At 39.2% G+C, this 16096-nt stretch overlaps 1 protein-coding gene across 3 annotated transcripts; it reads left to right on the top strand.

Moving 5' to 3' along the window:
* The first annotated feature begins 417 nt into the window (after nt 1-417).
* LOC143846976 (RING/U-box superfamily protein) lies at nt 418-15529 on the top strand. Of its 3 annotated transcripts, none has more exons than XM_077355610.1 (6): nt 418-516; nt 1609-1747; nt 1865-2799; nt 2894-3019; nt 3097-3391; nt 14849-15529. In XM_077355610.1, the coding sequence occupies exons 3-6, from the start codon at nt 2126-2128 to the stop codon at nt 15077-15079; spliced, it is 1326 nt and encodes a 441-aa protein (XP_077211725.1). In that variant the 5' UTR covers nt 418-516; nt 1609-1747; nt 1865-2125; the 3' UTR covers nt 15080-15529. The 3 variants fall into 3 exon arrangements, with proteins under 3 accessions (XP_077211725.1, XP_077211727.1, XP_077211726.1); XM_077355612.1 differs by having other exon boundaries at nt 1887-2799; XM_077355611.1 differs by lacking the exon at nt 418-516 and adding an exon at nt 534-719.
* The last annotated feature ends 567 nt before the right edge of the window (nt 15530-16096 follow it).

Here is a 16096-nt window from a genome sequence, read left to right on the forward strand (position 1 = left end):
AACTGGATACCGATTGAGACGTGCAAATATTAACTAGGACATCAATGACCTGGAAGAATCCAATGACGGTGCGATCAAGGGAATGGAGATACAACCTAAGCCCCTATTAAATGGACGGTCCAGTCAAAAAAAGGGGGGCATTGATGTCTAATTAATAAATTTTAGGGACTTGGAAGTCATTTGGAAAGAAAAATCGTGTACAGCTTAATATAGGCAGTTGATGTTTGCACTACCATGTTTTGATAACTGCAGTAACTTTTCTTGTCTTTTAATATTTAAACAGCGGCCAATACAGTTCCCAGAAAGCTCTCAGAAGCCAATTAAAGAAGACAGGACAAGCTGAATTTGTGCAATTATTAAAACAGGTAGTGCCAATATCACTAACCCGTCTTGTCTTTTTATGCATGTATGGACTCTGAAGCAACGGAAAAGAAAAGCTGAAGTCATTTTCTAGAAAAACGCGGAAAAATAAAAGGAAAGAGAAGAACGCGGAAAAAACAATCTAATTCTCTTCTGGTACGTTTTTTTTTTCTTCAATTCCTCCCCTCCTTATCTCTCAGAACAGAAAAGCTGCAAAACCCCCCTTCTCATCTAGGGTTTTGCTGCTTTCTGATATCTCTTTGAATTTCTGTTTCAAGTAATCAAATCTCGGGGTTGAATTCGATAGAGCTGACGTTATCGGTTAAATCGATGTGTTTTTGGCCCTTGATTGTGTGATCGTGAGTTTTTTGCTGGCCCTGTCAAAGATTAAATTTTATTTTCTCTGTTTTTCTTGTTCTTATATTAGGGTTTTTTATAGACATCTTGATTGGAAGTAAGAGCTGGAACTGAGATATGGGTTTTGTTTATAAGCATGAATTTGGTTGGGGGTTCCGTAATTTTCGTTTTTTTTTGTTTTGCTGTGATATGATTATGGTGTGGGTTGGAGCGCATTGTGGTTTGTTTTCCTTTTTGGTCTTTCGTTGAAATTAAGGCGATTTTAACATTCTAATTCTTTACCCTTTTCTAGTTTGATTCTTTTGCATTGTGATTTTGTTTATTTACAAGCATGAATTTGGTATGTGTTTTGTTGAAGGAATTTTTTTTTTTTTGGGGGGGGGGCGGTTGGTTGGTAATCTGGGATTGAACCTTCCACCTCAAGGTTTAAGAACAACCTTTATTGAAGTAATTTGTTTCCTCGATCATCTGTTAGTTTAATGTAGTCTGATTTTTTTATGAGCATACGCATAACAGTCTGCTTGAATTGGGAGTTATGAATTTGGGTGCTTGCAATTGGAAGTTATGAATTTGGTTTTCCTCTTTAGGTGTGATCTCTATAATGGGAGAATCTATGGATAACTTTGGTTTGGCGGGTGTCGTGTCTTACTTAGTAGATTGCAATTCATGATATCTTATGTATCTGTCTTTTGTTAAAATCAAGAACAATGTTGGGTTCATTTTAAATATTTTTGGCTTTTATTCTGATAGACCTATACAGTATTTCTGTGATTCCGTAAACTGGTCTACCTCAGCCATCAAACCTCCTAAAATTTCCCACACGGGAAAATAAATATCAGAACGATTGCTAATCTTGGTTGCATTCCTAATCATTTCTCTTTAATTTTGTAGGTTTTGCTCTCCCTAATACTTCATAATTTCTAAAAGAAAGAAGAGGCAGCTACAATTACTGGATCTGATGTTGCGGCAGCTTGTTTATTGAGTGGAATGAAATTTCTCAAGTAATTTCGTTTGAAAGTTCAAACTCCAGGTCGCTCTCTTGCATAATCCATCCTAATTAAGCATTTCTTCGTTGGTAGATTCTTCTACATTTTTGTTTCTTGAAACAACGTGAAATTAAAGAAAGAAGTTAATGTTTCTGATGCAGTTGGAGATTGGTTTTAAAACAGAATTACAGTTGTTGAAGAGGTTCTTCTGAAAGCGTTATGCTCAAACTCCAGATTGAGTTAGGTGGTCATTCTTGTAGCTTGAGAGTAGCAAATTGTTTAGAACGAGTTGGAATTTGAGCTGAAGGTGATATAACACAGATTCCAAAGTGTCTTGGAGGGGCAGTTGGGAGGCTTAAGAAAGTGGCAATTTCACTACTTTTCTATGCTTCTTCATATTTTAGTTCAGCTGCGAGTCTTTGATGGCTGGTGCCTCATTGGAACCACTGCGTGAAGGCCAAACTGATAGACACCCTTTGCTAATGGAGGAGCCCGAAAATCAGAGCGGCCACAAACATGTTGTTGATATCACAAACAGTGTTGCTTCTTCATCAGGCTCTCATGATGATCATCCTTGTGCACCAGATGCATCACTGCATGATGATGTACCTTCGAGTAACACACATGCTCCTCTATCTCAATCTTCTTCGTCTTATTCTACCACATCTAGTCCCAGAAATGCCACTTTCGTAAGGAGAGGGGATACTTATGGCCGTCATCGTCATAGAAGCCCATTGAATTCTGGGTTATGGATTTCCATTGAGCTTGTTGTCACCATAAGCCAAATTATTGCGTCTGTTGTTGTTTTGTCACTGTCAAGAAATGAGAAACCTCAAGCTCCATTATTTGAATGGGTTGTGGGTTATGCGGCAGGCTGTGTTGCCACTCTTCCTCTTCTTTATTGGCGCTATCTCCATCGCAACAATCAGGGCGCCGAGCAAGAATCAACACATGCACTTCAGGGTTCTTCTCAAAACAACCCTCCTCCTGATTACATTAGTATTTCGATTCCCCAGGCTTCAGAAGCTGAAGACCGCCATGCGGTTACGACCTCGTGGAACGGTCAAACTACGGGAACAAGAACTCTAAATTCAAGGTATTTTTTTTTACTTTGATCTCATTTATGTTTATTTAATTTATGTTTGTTTGACACTTAATATTTAAAGAATGGGATGCTTCTTGCTCAACAGGCTCAATGCACTGATAGACCACTTTAAAATGGCATTGGATTGTTTCTTTGCGGTGTGGTTTGTGGTCGGCAATGTTTGGATTTTTGGTGGGCATTCCTCTTCTTCTGAGGCTCCAAACTTGTACAGGTACTGATTGTCTTATTTTAATCTCCACACTTTCTATCCATCTTTTGTTACCATAAACTTCTTCCGTACACTTGCAGGTTATGTATAGCGTTCCTTACGTTCAGCTGTATTGGGTATGCCATGCCATTTATTCTATGTGCAGCAATCTGCTGCTGCCTGCCTTGTATTATTTCTATTTTGGGCTTTCGGGAGGATCTGGTTCAGACCAGAGGAGCTACCCCTGAATCAATTAGTGCTCTGCCAACCTACAAGTTCAAGTCTAAGAGAAACAGAGATGGAGAAGAAATTGAAATCAACTCAGAAGGTGCCAGTGAAGGTGGGATCTTGGCTTCTGGTACTGACAAGGAGAGGATAATTTCAGCAGAAGATGCTGTAAGCTTTCTGTAAACCTTTGAACTGCTTCTAAATTTTAGGCTTTACTTTTAGTTTTGGGGCAGGGAACCGAGTGGAATCTATCACACGTTTGAGAAGAAAGTAATAAGAAGATAAGAAAAGAATATTGGTAGAAAAGGAGTGGAGAAGAACGTGAGAAATGTCTCACGATCTCCCTTCTTGTTTATTCACTTAGGTGGGTTTTTTTATGAAATACTGAAGCTACCTTCATTTACATAACATCTACTTTAACACACACCCTCCCCTCCTCAAGCTGGAGCATAAAGATCATGAATGCCCATCTTGAAAAGTATAAAATTCAACTTATTAAAGCTTACAATCTTAGTAAAAATATGTGCCAATTGATTTTGGGAACGAAAAAAGGGAGTTGTCACTTGTTCACCACTTTAACTAGCTTAAAATGACAGTAAATCTTGTTATGCTTATTCTCCTCATGGAAAAAGGGATTATTTGTAATATTTGTAGCTGCCTGATCATGGTATAACTTCCATGGAGAGTTAACTTTACAATCTAACTCTTTCATAAAGGAACTAGCCAAACCAGCTTATAAGTAGTATGCTCCATAGCCCTATACTATGTTTTCTGTACTAGTAAGTTGTAACGCATCGGATCAAACGTGGAATTGCACCCGAAGCGTACGATCCGATAATTGCCCTAGAATCCACTAGGAAGAAGAAGAAGAACCCTATAATCCACTAGGAAAGGGGAGAAGAAGAAGAGAGAGATAGAGAGACAAAACATATTATTCCATTGTTGATTATTGTCACATACAAGCTCTCATATTTATAAAGAAAATAAGAAGCTAAAAATAAGAAACTAAATCCTACTAAATCAAAAAATATCTCTTTCCCACTCAAGAGACCAACAAAACAGGACACTAATCCTAGTGGAAAGAAAAGAAAGAAAGATGCTAATCCTACTTAGAAAATAAAATCCTAGTATCCTAGTGAAATAAGAAACCTACTACTAATGTCCTACGTCAACTTGACTGTGTTACTACATGAGCTTTCTACTTTTCCACATAACAAGATTTTCTCCCACAAATGTACAGTAGTCAGTCTGCTATTTGATGGTGAACCCGCCCAATCACCGTCTGTGTATCCTTCCACTTCTAGATGAACATTTGAATTGTAAAAAATATCTTGGCCAATGTTTCCTTTCAGATATCTCAAGATAATGAATAACAACATGCCAACATGGTATTCGTGGGGATTTCATATTTGATAACTACACTTAATGCACATGTGATATCTGGTCATGTAAATAGTCAAGATATCACCCTTCAATCTATGATATCTTCTTGGATCTTCATATAACTCTTCAACATAAGCCACCGATTTATCATTAATGTTCACAGATGTAATAATTGTTTTTGAGCCAAGCAATCCTATTTCGTCAAGAAAATCAACCCCGTATTTCCTCTGCGATAGATATTTGGATCTTGCTACTTCAATGCCCAAGAAGTAATGTATAGGTCCCAGATCTTTTTTTTAACATAGGAACACATATGTTGCTTCAAATTCTGAATTCCCACCGTATCATCTTCTGTGAAAATAATGTCATCAACATATACCACTAACCCACTCCTTTTGGAATCACGTTGAGCAAAAAAAAGAGTGATCAACTTCATTTCTTTTCATCCCATATATTTTTTTTGAATGGCATTTCTTCTCATCCCATAAGCGACTAAAACTTTGTTGAATTTGTCGATCCAAGCATGTGGGGGTTATTGTAACCCATACATTGACCTTTAGAACTTGCATACGTCCTCTCAGTCCCCCTCAGTAAAAAAATCCAGGCTGTTACTCCATATGGTTGATGTCTGTTACTCTGTACAACTTTTATTGTCTGTTGTAGACTTATAGAGGAGGCGTTTGCATAATCTTTAGAGGAATACTGGAAGGATCATAGAACTTAGAAGAAGTGCGTTGCTCAATTGGAAGAGGAATTGTAGAAACGGGTGTCAATGTGTGTTAGGTTGATTGTAAATAAATAGAAAAATATGGAGCGTTTTCAAAGAAATTAACATCTTGACTTACAAAATGCCTTTTCAAAACTGGACTGTAGCACCGATAACCATGTTGAGTGTGACTATGAGAATAACCCAAGAAACACACTTAACTGCTCAATTATCTACTCCTAAATCAAGGCACTGGACAAAACAAGTATAGCTTAACACAATAGGCAGTGAAAAAGTGGGACCATTATGAAATAAGATAGAGAATGAAGAGGTTTGCCATGGAGGACAAAAGATGGCATAGTATTGATTAGATAACATCTGGTAAGTATAGGCCTATATAAACCATTTTCAAAAAAAAAAAAAACATCTGGTAAGTATAGAATCGCGCGAATAAATTTTAGGAGCATTCATACGGAATATCAAGGAATGTGATACTTCAAGAAGATGCCATTTTCAAGTTCAACAACTCCATTCTTTTGAAGAGTGAGGGCACACCATGTTTGACGTGAAATGGATGCTGATCACATTAAGATTGAAATTGCTCACACATGTATTCCTAACTTGACATTTTGTTTGTTTTATGTAAAAACAAAAAAGAGACCCAGCTGTTTTTGAATTGAAGAATCACATACCTGAAACTCATATGACTTTTTGTTTGTTTTATGGAATATCCTTTAGATCAAGTAATTTCATTTACTGTAGACTGCAAGCATTAGGATCTTGCATGCTTATCCATGCATTCGTCATGTGCTTGAAATCTTCGCAGATATAGGAATATATTTGCATCGTTTATTATTTTCAGTAATAGTTTTCTCACCCTTGTCCCGCCTGTTAGATTCCATATTTGCAAACCTATTTTATTCTCTAAACTGTTACTTCCTAAAATCCTCTCTCTCTCTCTCTATTTTTATTTGTATTCCTAAAATCCTCTTACGTGTTATTTATGCCAATCCATTAGATTTCAGATTGGGAACCCTATTTTAGTATCTAAACTTTTACCTCCTAAATTTCTCTTTTCTATTATTTGTACCATTTATTCTGGAAATTTTGCCACCACCAAATTGCAAAATTTCAACCCTATTTAGTATGTATGGCACTTCCCATTTTTTTTGAACGGCAATGATTTTATTAAAACAGACTGAGGTGGTCAGATACATGCAAAGAGACATGAATAATAAAGTAAAATGACAGATACAACAACATCAGGGTTTTAAGATATCAAAAAACCCCAATGCTGGCCTGCCTAGGCCATCTCTTGCAAGCCCATCAGCCTTGCTATTTGCCGATCTCCATACATGACAGAATCTAACTGTATGCCCAGAAAGCCAGGATCTTTTCTATTGCGTCCACACATCTCCCTCGGAAGGGTTCACATATTATTATCCATCAAATCTATAGTTTTAAATTTCTGCCAAAATATTTCGGTGTCGGATTGGACCGAAATCGAAAGTACATCGAAGCGGAAAAATACAGGATTTTGCCTAAGTTTCCCCGAAATTTTCACCCTTATTTACAAAATTTCCACTGAAATGTTAAAGATTTCCACAGAAATTTTAAAAATTACAACTGAAAATTAAAGATTTCCACTGAAATTACCGAAATCGCCGAAATCTCCATCGAAATTTTATACATTCTGGTGGAAATTTTTTTAAAATCAAAATTTTTATCAAGGTTTTATATGATTTCAGCCAAAATTTTCGCCGAAACCCAGGTGGCCGAAACCGACACCTACATTTAAATCCTTGATCGGATCACATTGAGTGAGTCCTCTTCCACAATCTGTCAATCAAGGTTTACCTCTTCTATCAGACGAATGCCAGTTAGTAAAGCTTGCACTTTCGCATTTGTCGCATCCGATATGCCTAATGGGCTGGAGTAGGTCCTCGTTGTCCTCGTTGTTCCACCTTCTTCACGCCGGAGGCCTCCAATCCTCGACACTTTTATTCCCTAGATAGGATCCATTAAAGTTAAGCTTAGCACACCCTAGAGGTGGAGTCCATGTAGAGTCAATTTAATTTTTGTGATCCATTAAACCGAATAATATCACAAGATCTTCTAAGGGAATTAACCTCAATGCCCCTAAACTCGGACAAGCTGTTGGCCCAAAGCAGGATCAAGAAGATACAATTGTTACTTTCCTTCCAAATAATCCATAAAGAAGCTAAGATAGCTAGGACTCAGCGCTTTTGTCCCGTTTTGAGCCAAGGGGCTTAAGATCACTCCTCAAAGAGCTGATGTATGTGATCCGGGAAAACCTAGCCTATGCCAAAAATCTGAAGAATGGAGGCCCCTATAGGGTTAGTCAACCTTCAAAGGTTGAATAAATGATCAACAGTCTCACCTGCCTCAAAGCATAAGCCACAATGATGAAGGATGATCATTCCTATGAGTACGGAGATGATTCATGGTAAGGATTTTGGTGAGGCATGCCATCCACCCAAAGGCATGAACTCTAGGCGTGGTGGGAATTCTCCGAGCTCTGTGGGAAGGCGATAAAAACTTCATTAACAGGAGGCCATGGTAGAGAGAATGAACTTAAATGATACCATCCGGGTTACAGATCCAAATCCTCCAATTACTCTCATGGTGCTTAATAAAAGCCGTTTCAAGCAATGCCATTATAGCAGTGATGCTGTTGAATTCTCTGCCAAAGAATTTGCTGCAAAAATTAATCCTGCGACTACACTATTATCTCTGAAGATGGATTCCATGACTGAGCACTCGTGATCAAAAGCCACTAAGAATAGCTCCAAAAACTCATCCTTGAAGGCCCGCTGACCACACCCTGTATGTCTACAATTTTATTGTCACCCAGAAACTATTTGAATCTAATGCCTCTTTGGAGAAGCAGTCGAGCCCTCTTTATATCTCCAAATAGTTGTCCCCTTATGTTCAGTGCTCATCCAAGGAATATCAGTCTCTGGATCTAACTTCATATTTATATGATCATCCCTCCATAAATTGACTTTGATCCTCTATTATCCAAATCCACTTGCATAAAAGGACCCTATTCATCAATTTAAGAGTGTGTGCGTGCTCGAGCAAGAATTTTCTTATTCCACAGGGACAACCTTTTCTCAATTATTTTTTTTTGACGATGGGGTCCCCATAGAGGCCTTCTAGGTCTTCCATATCATATCAGGAGACTCAGATAAATACTAGGAAGGTTTCCCACACTGCACCCCAGCATATTGATCAGGGAATCTTGTTCCTCATCACTAAGGTTAATGCCCATCAACTTTGATTTATTTAAGTTTATGCGTTGGGCTGACACTACCTCATAACACTGAATGACAACCTTCAAATTCTTTATTTTGATGTCCTCAGCGCAACAGTAAGTCAATGTGTCATTGGTAAACTGAAGGTGCATAACCTCAATACGACAATACCCATATAGCCCAATCTGAAGCCCCCCACCAGACTCTGAGCCTTGGCCCTAAATTTGCAACCTTCCTTATCATACATTCATACTTAATTTCCCCACCGATTAACTTGCAAGCTCCGAACTCAATTTGAGTATTTTTACAATTATACCACTCGCACACTACATGGGAATAACGTGGTAGATGAAACTGACGCTGATAGCTGGGATGTGTAGAGAAGCAAAGATGGTTGAAGATTTGCTAAAGCAGCCGAAGAAAGACAACATTGCAAGCTCGGGGAATGACTGTTGCAAATGTAATTTCCTGAATTTCAGAAGACATGTGGCCTCTAGAAGATGCAACAATATATGGTCTATCTGGGATTCAGACATCCCATCTGAGTTTGTTCGGCGGGTTGGCTACACGTCGAAGAACAGGCAGGGGCAGCATGGTCTGAGAAGGGAATGTCAGCTGATCGTCAACCCTTCATCCCGAGAAGTCCTTCAAATCAGCACCACTTACTTGCAAGTCAGACTGATGGCCCTACCCTTGATGGAGAAGTGATTAAGTAGCGGTCAGATTAGCTATTTCCATGACAATTTTTGGGCATTCTTGAAGATAGGTGGACATCTTCCTTTTTGGTGTTAGAGGATTGACTCATGAGGACTAACAAATGAGGGGAAGGTTTCAAGTCCATCAGGTAGGGCCTAATGAAGTGGTCATTGAAGATTGAACTACCAAGGGGATTAATCAGTTGGATGATATAGTACGTATTTGGAAGCAAAATCCCAGTTCACTGTTTTCAGAATTTGCCTTTGTAGAGGTCAGAAGTCGCTTTGGGAAGGTAGTATCCATTGGTCACTATTGCATGCTCGGCTAGGATGCGTGGAGGGAAGATTATTCACGCGATTGTTTGGGGTTTGTCCGACAATGTAGTCCATGCGATTCCTGGTTGATGATACTATTTTTTGGATTAATTCAGACATAGAAGGTTATAGAGGGAGGAGGAGTAATAACGAGACGGTTTGAGAAGGTTTTAGTGGTCGGAATTGTGTGCTTCTTGCTCAGATTGACGGAATCAATGGAGGTGGTTGTTCAGGAACAACGTCAGGATGATGGTGTGATGATGGTGGGGCCCTTAGATTGTTCACAAAATTTGATATTCCCTGCAGTGGGCCCCCTTCTCTTTGGATGGATGATTTGCGACAGAACCTAGCTAATCCCGAAGATTTCAGAATTTCAAATTCATATTCAAATACCTGCGAGATAGCTGGTGGGACATAGTCTCCAAGCGCAACTGCTTGAGACAAGTATACAGATGTTGAAAGGGGAGAGAGAGGTATGCAGGGCTAGACTGGTTGTGGTTAATTGGACAGAGTGACTGCTGACCACTTATTCTTTAGAGAGGGACGTGTTGACAGGGTGCCTAGCGGTGGTGTTTTAAGACTGAAAACTGTTAGCTTGGGTCTTGGAACAACTATTGGCTTCACTGGGTTCGCTGGATCTAACAGATGTGCGCATTGTGAGGTCTAATAATGATAATATTTTTGGATTGGGCCCGCGTCAGATATTTCCTTTGGGGGGGTTTTGGACTTCAAATGTTGGGCCAACCTGATAGGTGCCTTTTTTCTAACCCATTGTAATCTGACTTGTCTAATGCTTATGGACCTGACCAAATCCTGGGTCAATAGTTTTGTGTGGACTCTTCATCTGGGCCTGAGACAATTCCCACTTGCTCTCTCAATTTGAGTAGGATTCTCTCGGGGTGTTCATTCGGTTATAACCGAACCGAACTAACCGATCCCAGTTCGGTTGCGTATATTAAGCAACTGAAACCGAAACCGAAATTTCTAAAAACCGAAACCGAGTAATGATTTCGGTTAAAACCAAATAATGAACACCCCTAATGTTTAATATATTTTTAAAAGGGAAGTGATATTCACCCTTTTTTTTAGCTTGGGACAGCCCTCTCTAGTCTATTTATGACTACTCTTTTACTCTAATGGGGCCTGTCCCAAGTAAAAAAAAAGGGGTGAATATATCCTTTCCTTTAAAAAAAAGTGCAAAACAAAACCCCTTCGGTTTTTCGGTTAAACCAAACTTTTTCTGACGAAAACCGAACCCGAAACTGAAAACCGAAAACCGAAAAATGGTAAAATACATAACCGAAACCGAACCGAATCACCTCATAACCGGACCGAAATAACCGAACGAGGTTATTTTGGTTATAACCGAATAATGAACACCCCTAGGATTCCCTAAGGTTGCTTTTGGGATCTACAACTCGGGAATGTTTTTTTTTTTTCTCACGGTTGTGAGGAGCTCAGGGTTAGCGGCTTAAATAAAGAAGATGGTTGAAGGCACTCAGACATGCAGAAGCTTCATGATCTTCCGACCCCGGAGGGATGAGGGATCCCCCACTTGACCTCTTCAATGCCACTATGGTACAATCAGGGAGCTTGTGTCTAATGAGGTGCTTGGAGTTCTTCTAAACATGGGTGGCAGGCATTGTGCTAGTAGAGATTTCCTTCAAAGAAGAGATGATTTTGAGTATGCTTCACGCTCTACAACACGTATGCCTTATTGAGACCCTTTTCTTAATTTGTGATCATTGACATCCCATGGTGTATTGGGGGAGACTTTAATGTGACTTGTTTCCTGGTGGCGAGGGCTGCGAGCCTGCGAGCTCTAGAATTTCGTCGGGCACGGTTAGTTCTAGGATTTTGTTTGTAGAAATGCCCTCGTGGATCTGCCCCTAATCGATGTGAATTTCACCTAAGAACCTGGCCAAATAAAAGTAAGTTGGACAGATTTCTCCTTCTCTCAATGAATCGCAACCTTTCTAGGAATTTTGCAACTAGCCTTGCCTAAGCCGATTTCAGACCATCGTCCCATCCTCCTTGTTCCTAGGTAGGGATCTTGAGGCCCTTCTCCCTTGTGCTTTGGACTTGCTTATGTGGAAGTTCCCTCTCTGAAAGATAAATTGAAGTCCTGGTGGTTCGAAGCTGAGGTGTCATGTCTGATCGATGTGGGATTAGGGTAAAACTTAGATTTATTAAAGCTAATGTTAAATTTTGGCCAAGGAGGTTCAGGAGCAGTGATTGACAAGCCAATTTTCTTGGGGTGTTCACTATTCGGTTTTTAACCGAACGAACCGACCGAACCGAATTATGTTTCGGTTTCGGTTCCGGTTATTTTTTATTTCGGTTCGGTTTCGGTTAAGAAATCTTGTTTCTTTCGGTTATCGGTTTCGGTTTCAAACAACATATTATTCGGTTAGACCGAATAACCGAATTGTATTAGTCCATTACCCACCCAGTGAGTCTATTTTGTATTTGCAGTCCATTAATGCTCTGACATAAAATAATGCTCTTACACCATCTTTATATTATAACACCCCTTTTTTAATCTTACGTACTGTTTTGTATATATAATATTTTTTTTTGTCTTCTTGGTCTACTATAGACCTGACAAGAGAGGATAGAGATGTCCACTATAGACTTGACAAGAGAGGATAGAGACAAATGAAAGTGGCCAAGTGGGCCCAACCTGAAGACCAAAGCAATCGATTGAGAATTTGAGATTCAAGTTATTCAAAATTTCAACTCGTTTTCTCATTTTCAGCAAAAGACCAAACCTAGGGTTTCTTCACTTTCTTGACCTTCTTCTCTCTCGAGTCTCGACAGCCACCACCTCTACTTCCACTGTTCCCCGTCGATGGCGAACCTTCTTCTCTCTTGAGTCTCGACGGTACCACTCTCTCTCACACAGACACGGGCCGACGGGTTTTTTCTATTCTTCTTCTCTCTCGACTGAAACCCATCTCCTTTTTGGGGTTTTTGCTCCAACTCTCTCTCTCCAACTCCGGCTTCAACTCCACGGTTAGAAGACTCAGAACTTAGAGGTGATTTATCATTTTTGTTTTCTGATTTTAGACTTTTAGGGTTTGTGTGCCTTTTTTAGGTTTTAGAATGTTTAAGTTTTAACTGTAAAAATGGGTGCAAAATTTGTTTTACCCCCAATCTTTAAGTCTAAAGAAACAAATTCAGTTTTAACCGAACTAACCGATTAACCGAATTACAAATTCGGTTTCAGTTAGGTTCGGTTAAATATAATTTCGGTTACAGTTTCGGTTATCGAATTAAGCTAACCGAATTTATTTCGGTTATTAATTTTGGGGTAATTCGGTTCGGTTAAAACCGAATAAACACCCCTACAATTTTTATGTCTGACCCATGTGAGACCAAGGCATAACCTTTGTTGTCCGAAGATTGGAACCACCCTAGGTTAGAGAACATGATGTTTGATATGTTGGATATTGATATTCGTGAGGGGCTGGAAAGACTGTTTATCGATGAAGAGTTTAGATTATCTATTTTTTTCTACAGTGCAAAGTGAGAAAGCTCCAGGGCCAGATGGTTTTTGTATAGCCTTTTTCAAGAGTTTTGGGAGTGGACCAAAGGGGATATCATGAAGTTGTTTGTTTCCGCTAAAAAAGTTACGGTGAAGTTGTTTTATGAATTTCTCGAAAGCAATAATTTGAAGGCTTGGGAGCCACATTCATCACATCGATCTCTAAAAAGGATGATGCGGGAAGTCTTATCAATTTTTACCAAGTAGCTTAAACCCTGTTTGTTTTGGATTTTGAGAACCGATTGTGAGTCCAAAACTGACTAGTGGACTCAAAATTAAATGTAAATTTCAGTCGAATAATCGGTTTTGGATTCACGATCTGTTCTCAAAATCCAAAACAAAAAGGGCCTTAGTGGTCAAGCCTTTATAACAGTTTAGCCAAAGTGTTGGAAGATTAGGCTTCATTGAGCATTGGGAGGCATCATTTCTAATACTCCAGTGTTTTATAATTGGTAGACAAATCCTTGATGGATCTTTACTTGCTAGTGAGTGCACGAGCGATGTCATCATTATTGGAAGAGTGGCATTTTATGTAAAATTGATATAAAAAACCGTATGCTTGCTGCTCCAGCGATACTAATAAGGGCGTGATAGGGGGCTTCAAAGCCATATGCTGCTTGCTACATTAGATCTTTAGATCTAAAGAATCTGAGGATCGACGAATCAAATGATATTTCCGTTCCAATTTCCGCCTCTTCCTCTCCCTCTGAATCAGACTTTTCCTTGCCATAATGGTCCAGTTCCTATTATTATCAATGATATTATTATCAATGATACTGGTCAGATCCTAGATGCGGAGTGGAGTAGGATTGTACGGATCACCTTACGGGTTTGATGTGCTTCGACTCTCGATGGTGAGGATGAATGAGATCTTGTTTCCTTAGTTTGGATTTTGGCCCTTGTTAATGGACCACCTAAAGGTTTCTTTAAAGCATCTAAAGGTTTATGTCTGGGCGACCTACTTTCTCCTTTTTTGTTCACTATTATAGTGGATGCTTTTAGTAAGATGATGTCTAAAGCTAGATTGTGTGGCCTGATTGAAGGCTTTTGCATTAGGCATATGTGTTTAAAATTTCTCACATATTGTACACTGACTATAACTTACTCCTCAGCTGTCCAGATGTGTGAAAGATTACAAATCTCAAGGTCGTTCTTAAATGTTATGAACCTGTCTCGGGGCAAAGCATAAATTTCATTCAGACTTTAGTTACGGGAGTTCGTTTGGAGGAAATTTAGACTGACGAAATTGCTAGGTTGTTGGAAACTGCCCCCACCATTAGGTAGCAATATTTGAACACTAATTATATCATATTGATCATGCCGAATAAAGGGAAGGCCAGTGTTTCTATAATTCTCTTGTATGTATTAAAGATGGGGGAGATGATATCGGCATATATTTTCATAATGTCAGTCTGTCTTCACTTGATTAAGATCTTTTCTTTTTGGCTGTTGATAGCTTTTTGGGGATCCTAATGGGCATTCAACAACCAATTAGAGGTTTAAAATGAAGAAACATGTGCCACTGTTAAAAATTTGTATCATTTCCCTTCCGCGCTCCCTTGTTTTAAGAATGTCACTCTCGATATTCTACCCTTTTCGATTTATGTGGCTAATGAAAATTAGCTTGTCAATCATTGTTCCTAGATTGTGAGATTCTTGTATAAAGATAGGGATTTAACCTTTGTATTTGATCTGCTACAGGTGTGCTGCATCTGCTTGGCGAAATATGCTGACAATGAAGAACTCAGGGAGCTGCCCTGTACCCATTTCTTCCACATGGAATGTGTGGACAAGTGGCTCAAGATAAATGCTTTGTGCCCTCTCTGTAAATCCGACATAGGTGAGACCACAGGTTCGGCATCTGGGTCAAATTCTGGCCATCACCAAGGCGAGAGGAGAGTCGAAAATGGGAGTGATGCTACCCACCTGTAATGCGGCCATTCAAAAAAAAAAAAAGTGTTTTTCTTTAGCACCCAATCAGTGCTTCAATAGCCATGGTCAACCGCAAGTTGGCCCGTCTGATCATATTGGCACGGTTTGGATTACCAGAGCCGATATTGAAAATATTTGGAATATGAAAAAAAATCGAAGAACAGAAAGGAATAGGAGCAGCTCAGCGATCAGGACGAAACATTCTGGTTTATAACAGTTCTTCCATCATCTTACTGGAAATGATTTGGGTGGTTTGAATGGATCAATCAGATAGGTAACTGCCTTGATCATCCTCCTGGAAAGAATTAAACTAAAGCCTTTAAGCTTATTTCGAATGAAGAACATTCTGTTATAATCAAAATTTAGCATGCCTTTTTTGTTCTTGTTTTTGCTTGAGACAGATATATAATGAGCTCAAAGTTAAAAGAAATGCCACCTTTGTTTCTGAAAGTGTTTTGGCAAGCAATAGGAACATCTCTCTTCTTACGATCAAAATTTAGGCCTTGTTTGGATTGCAGGAATTTTCTGTTAATGGTTGGAAAAGAACTTTTCCAAATCTTCATGATTTTCCATTGTTTGATTACGTATGAAACAAAAAGTAACTTGAACCGCCCCAGGACACGTTTTATTCACAGGGGCCTTTTAATTTAGGCGTGTGATATTGGCACAACCATGTTTTGAGAATCATACTAACTGACCCTGTCTTTTCTTTTTTAATTGGCTTTTGGCTGCTTATTGGGAATTGTAATAAATTTTGATGGGATTTTCTAGGGACATTGGCAGAAGGCATTTCGTGGGCGGGCTGTTGCATGAGAGAGCAGACACCTCAGATGAATTAAACGAATAAGACAAAATCTGTTGAAAAATGATCTTATGTGGCTGCTCTCTCATGCAACAGCCGGCACACGAAGTGCCTTCTGTGATGGTCCCTAGCAAATCCCAACTTTGACTGATGGTTAAATTATAAAAGACAAGGTGATATAGTGCAATTATAAAAGCAGGGTTCTGCCAATATCA

Source organism: Tasmannia lanceolata, unplaced genomic scaffold (assembly GCF_043159265.1).
Source record: "Tasmannia lanceolata isolate RefF3 unplaced genomic scaffold, GAP_Taslan_0.1 ptg000015l, whole genome shotgun sequence".
In the NCBI taxonomy this organism is placed as follows: domain Eukaryota; kingdom Viridiplantae; phylum Streptophyta; class Magnoliopsida; order Canellales; family Winteraceae; genus Tasmannia; species Tasmannia lanceolata.

Coding starts and splice junctions, on each gene's coding strand:
- LOC143846976 (XM_077355610.1), top strand. CDS start 2,126: ATGGCTGGTGCCTCATTGGAACCACTGCGTGAAGGCCAAACTGATAGA. Junction 2,800..2,893: donor ACAAGAACTCTAAATTCAAG/GTATTTTTTTTT, acceptor CTTGCTCAACAG/GCTCAATGCACTGATAGACC. Junction 3,020..3,096: donor GAGGCTCCAAACTTGTACAG/GTACTGATTGTC, acceptor GTACACTTGCAG/GTTATGTATAGCGTTCCTTA.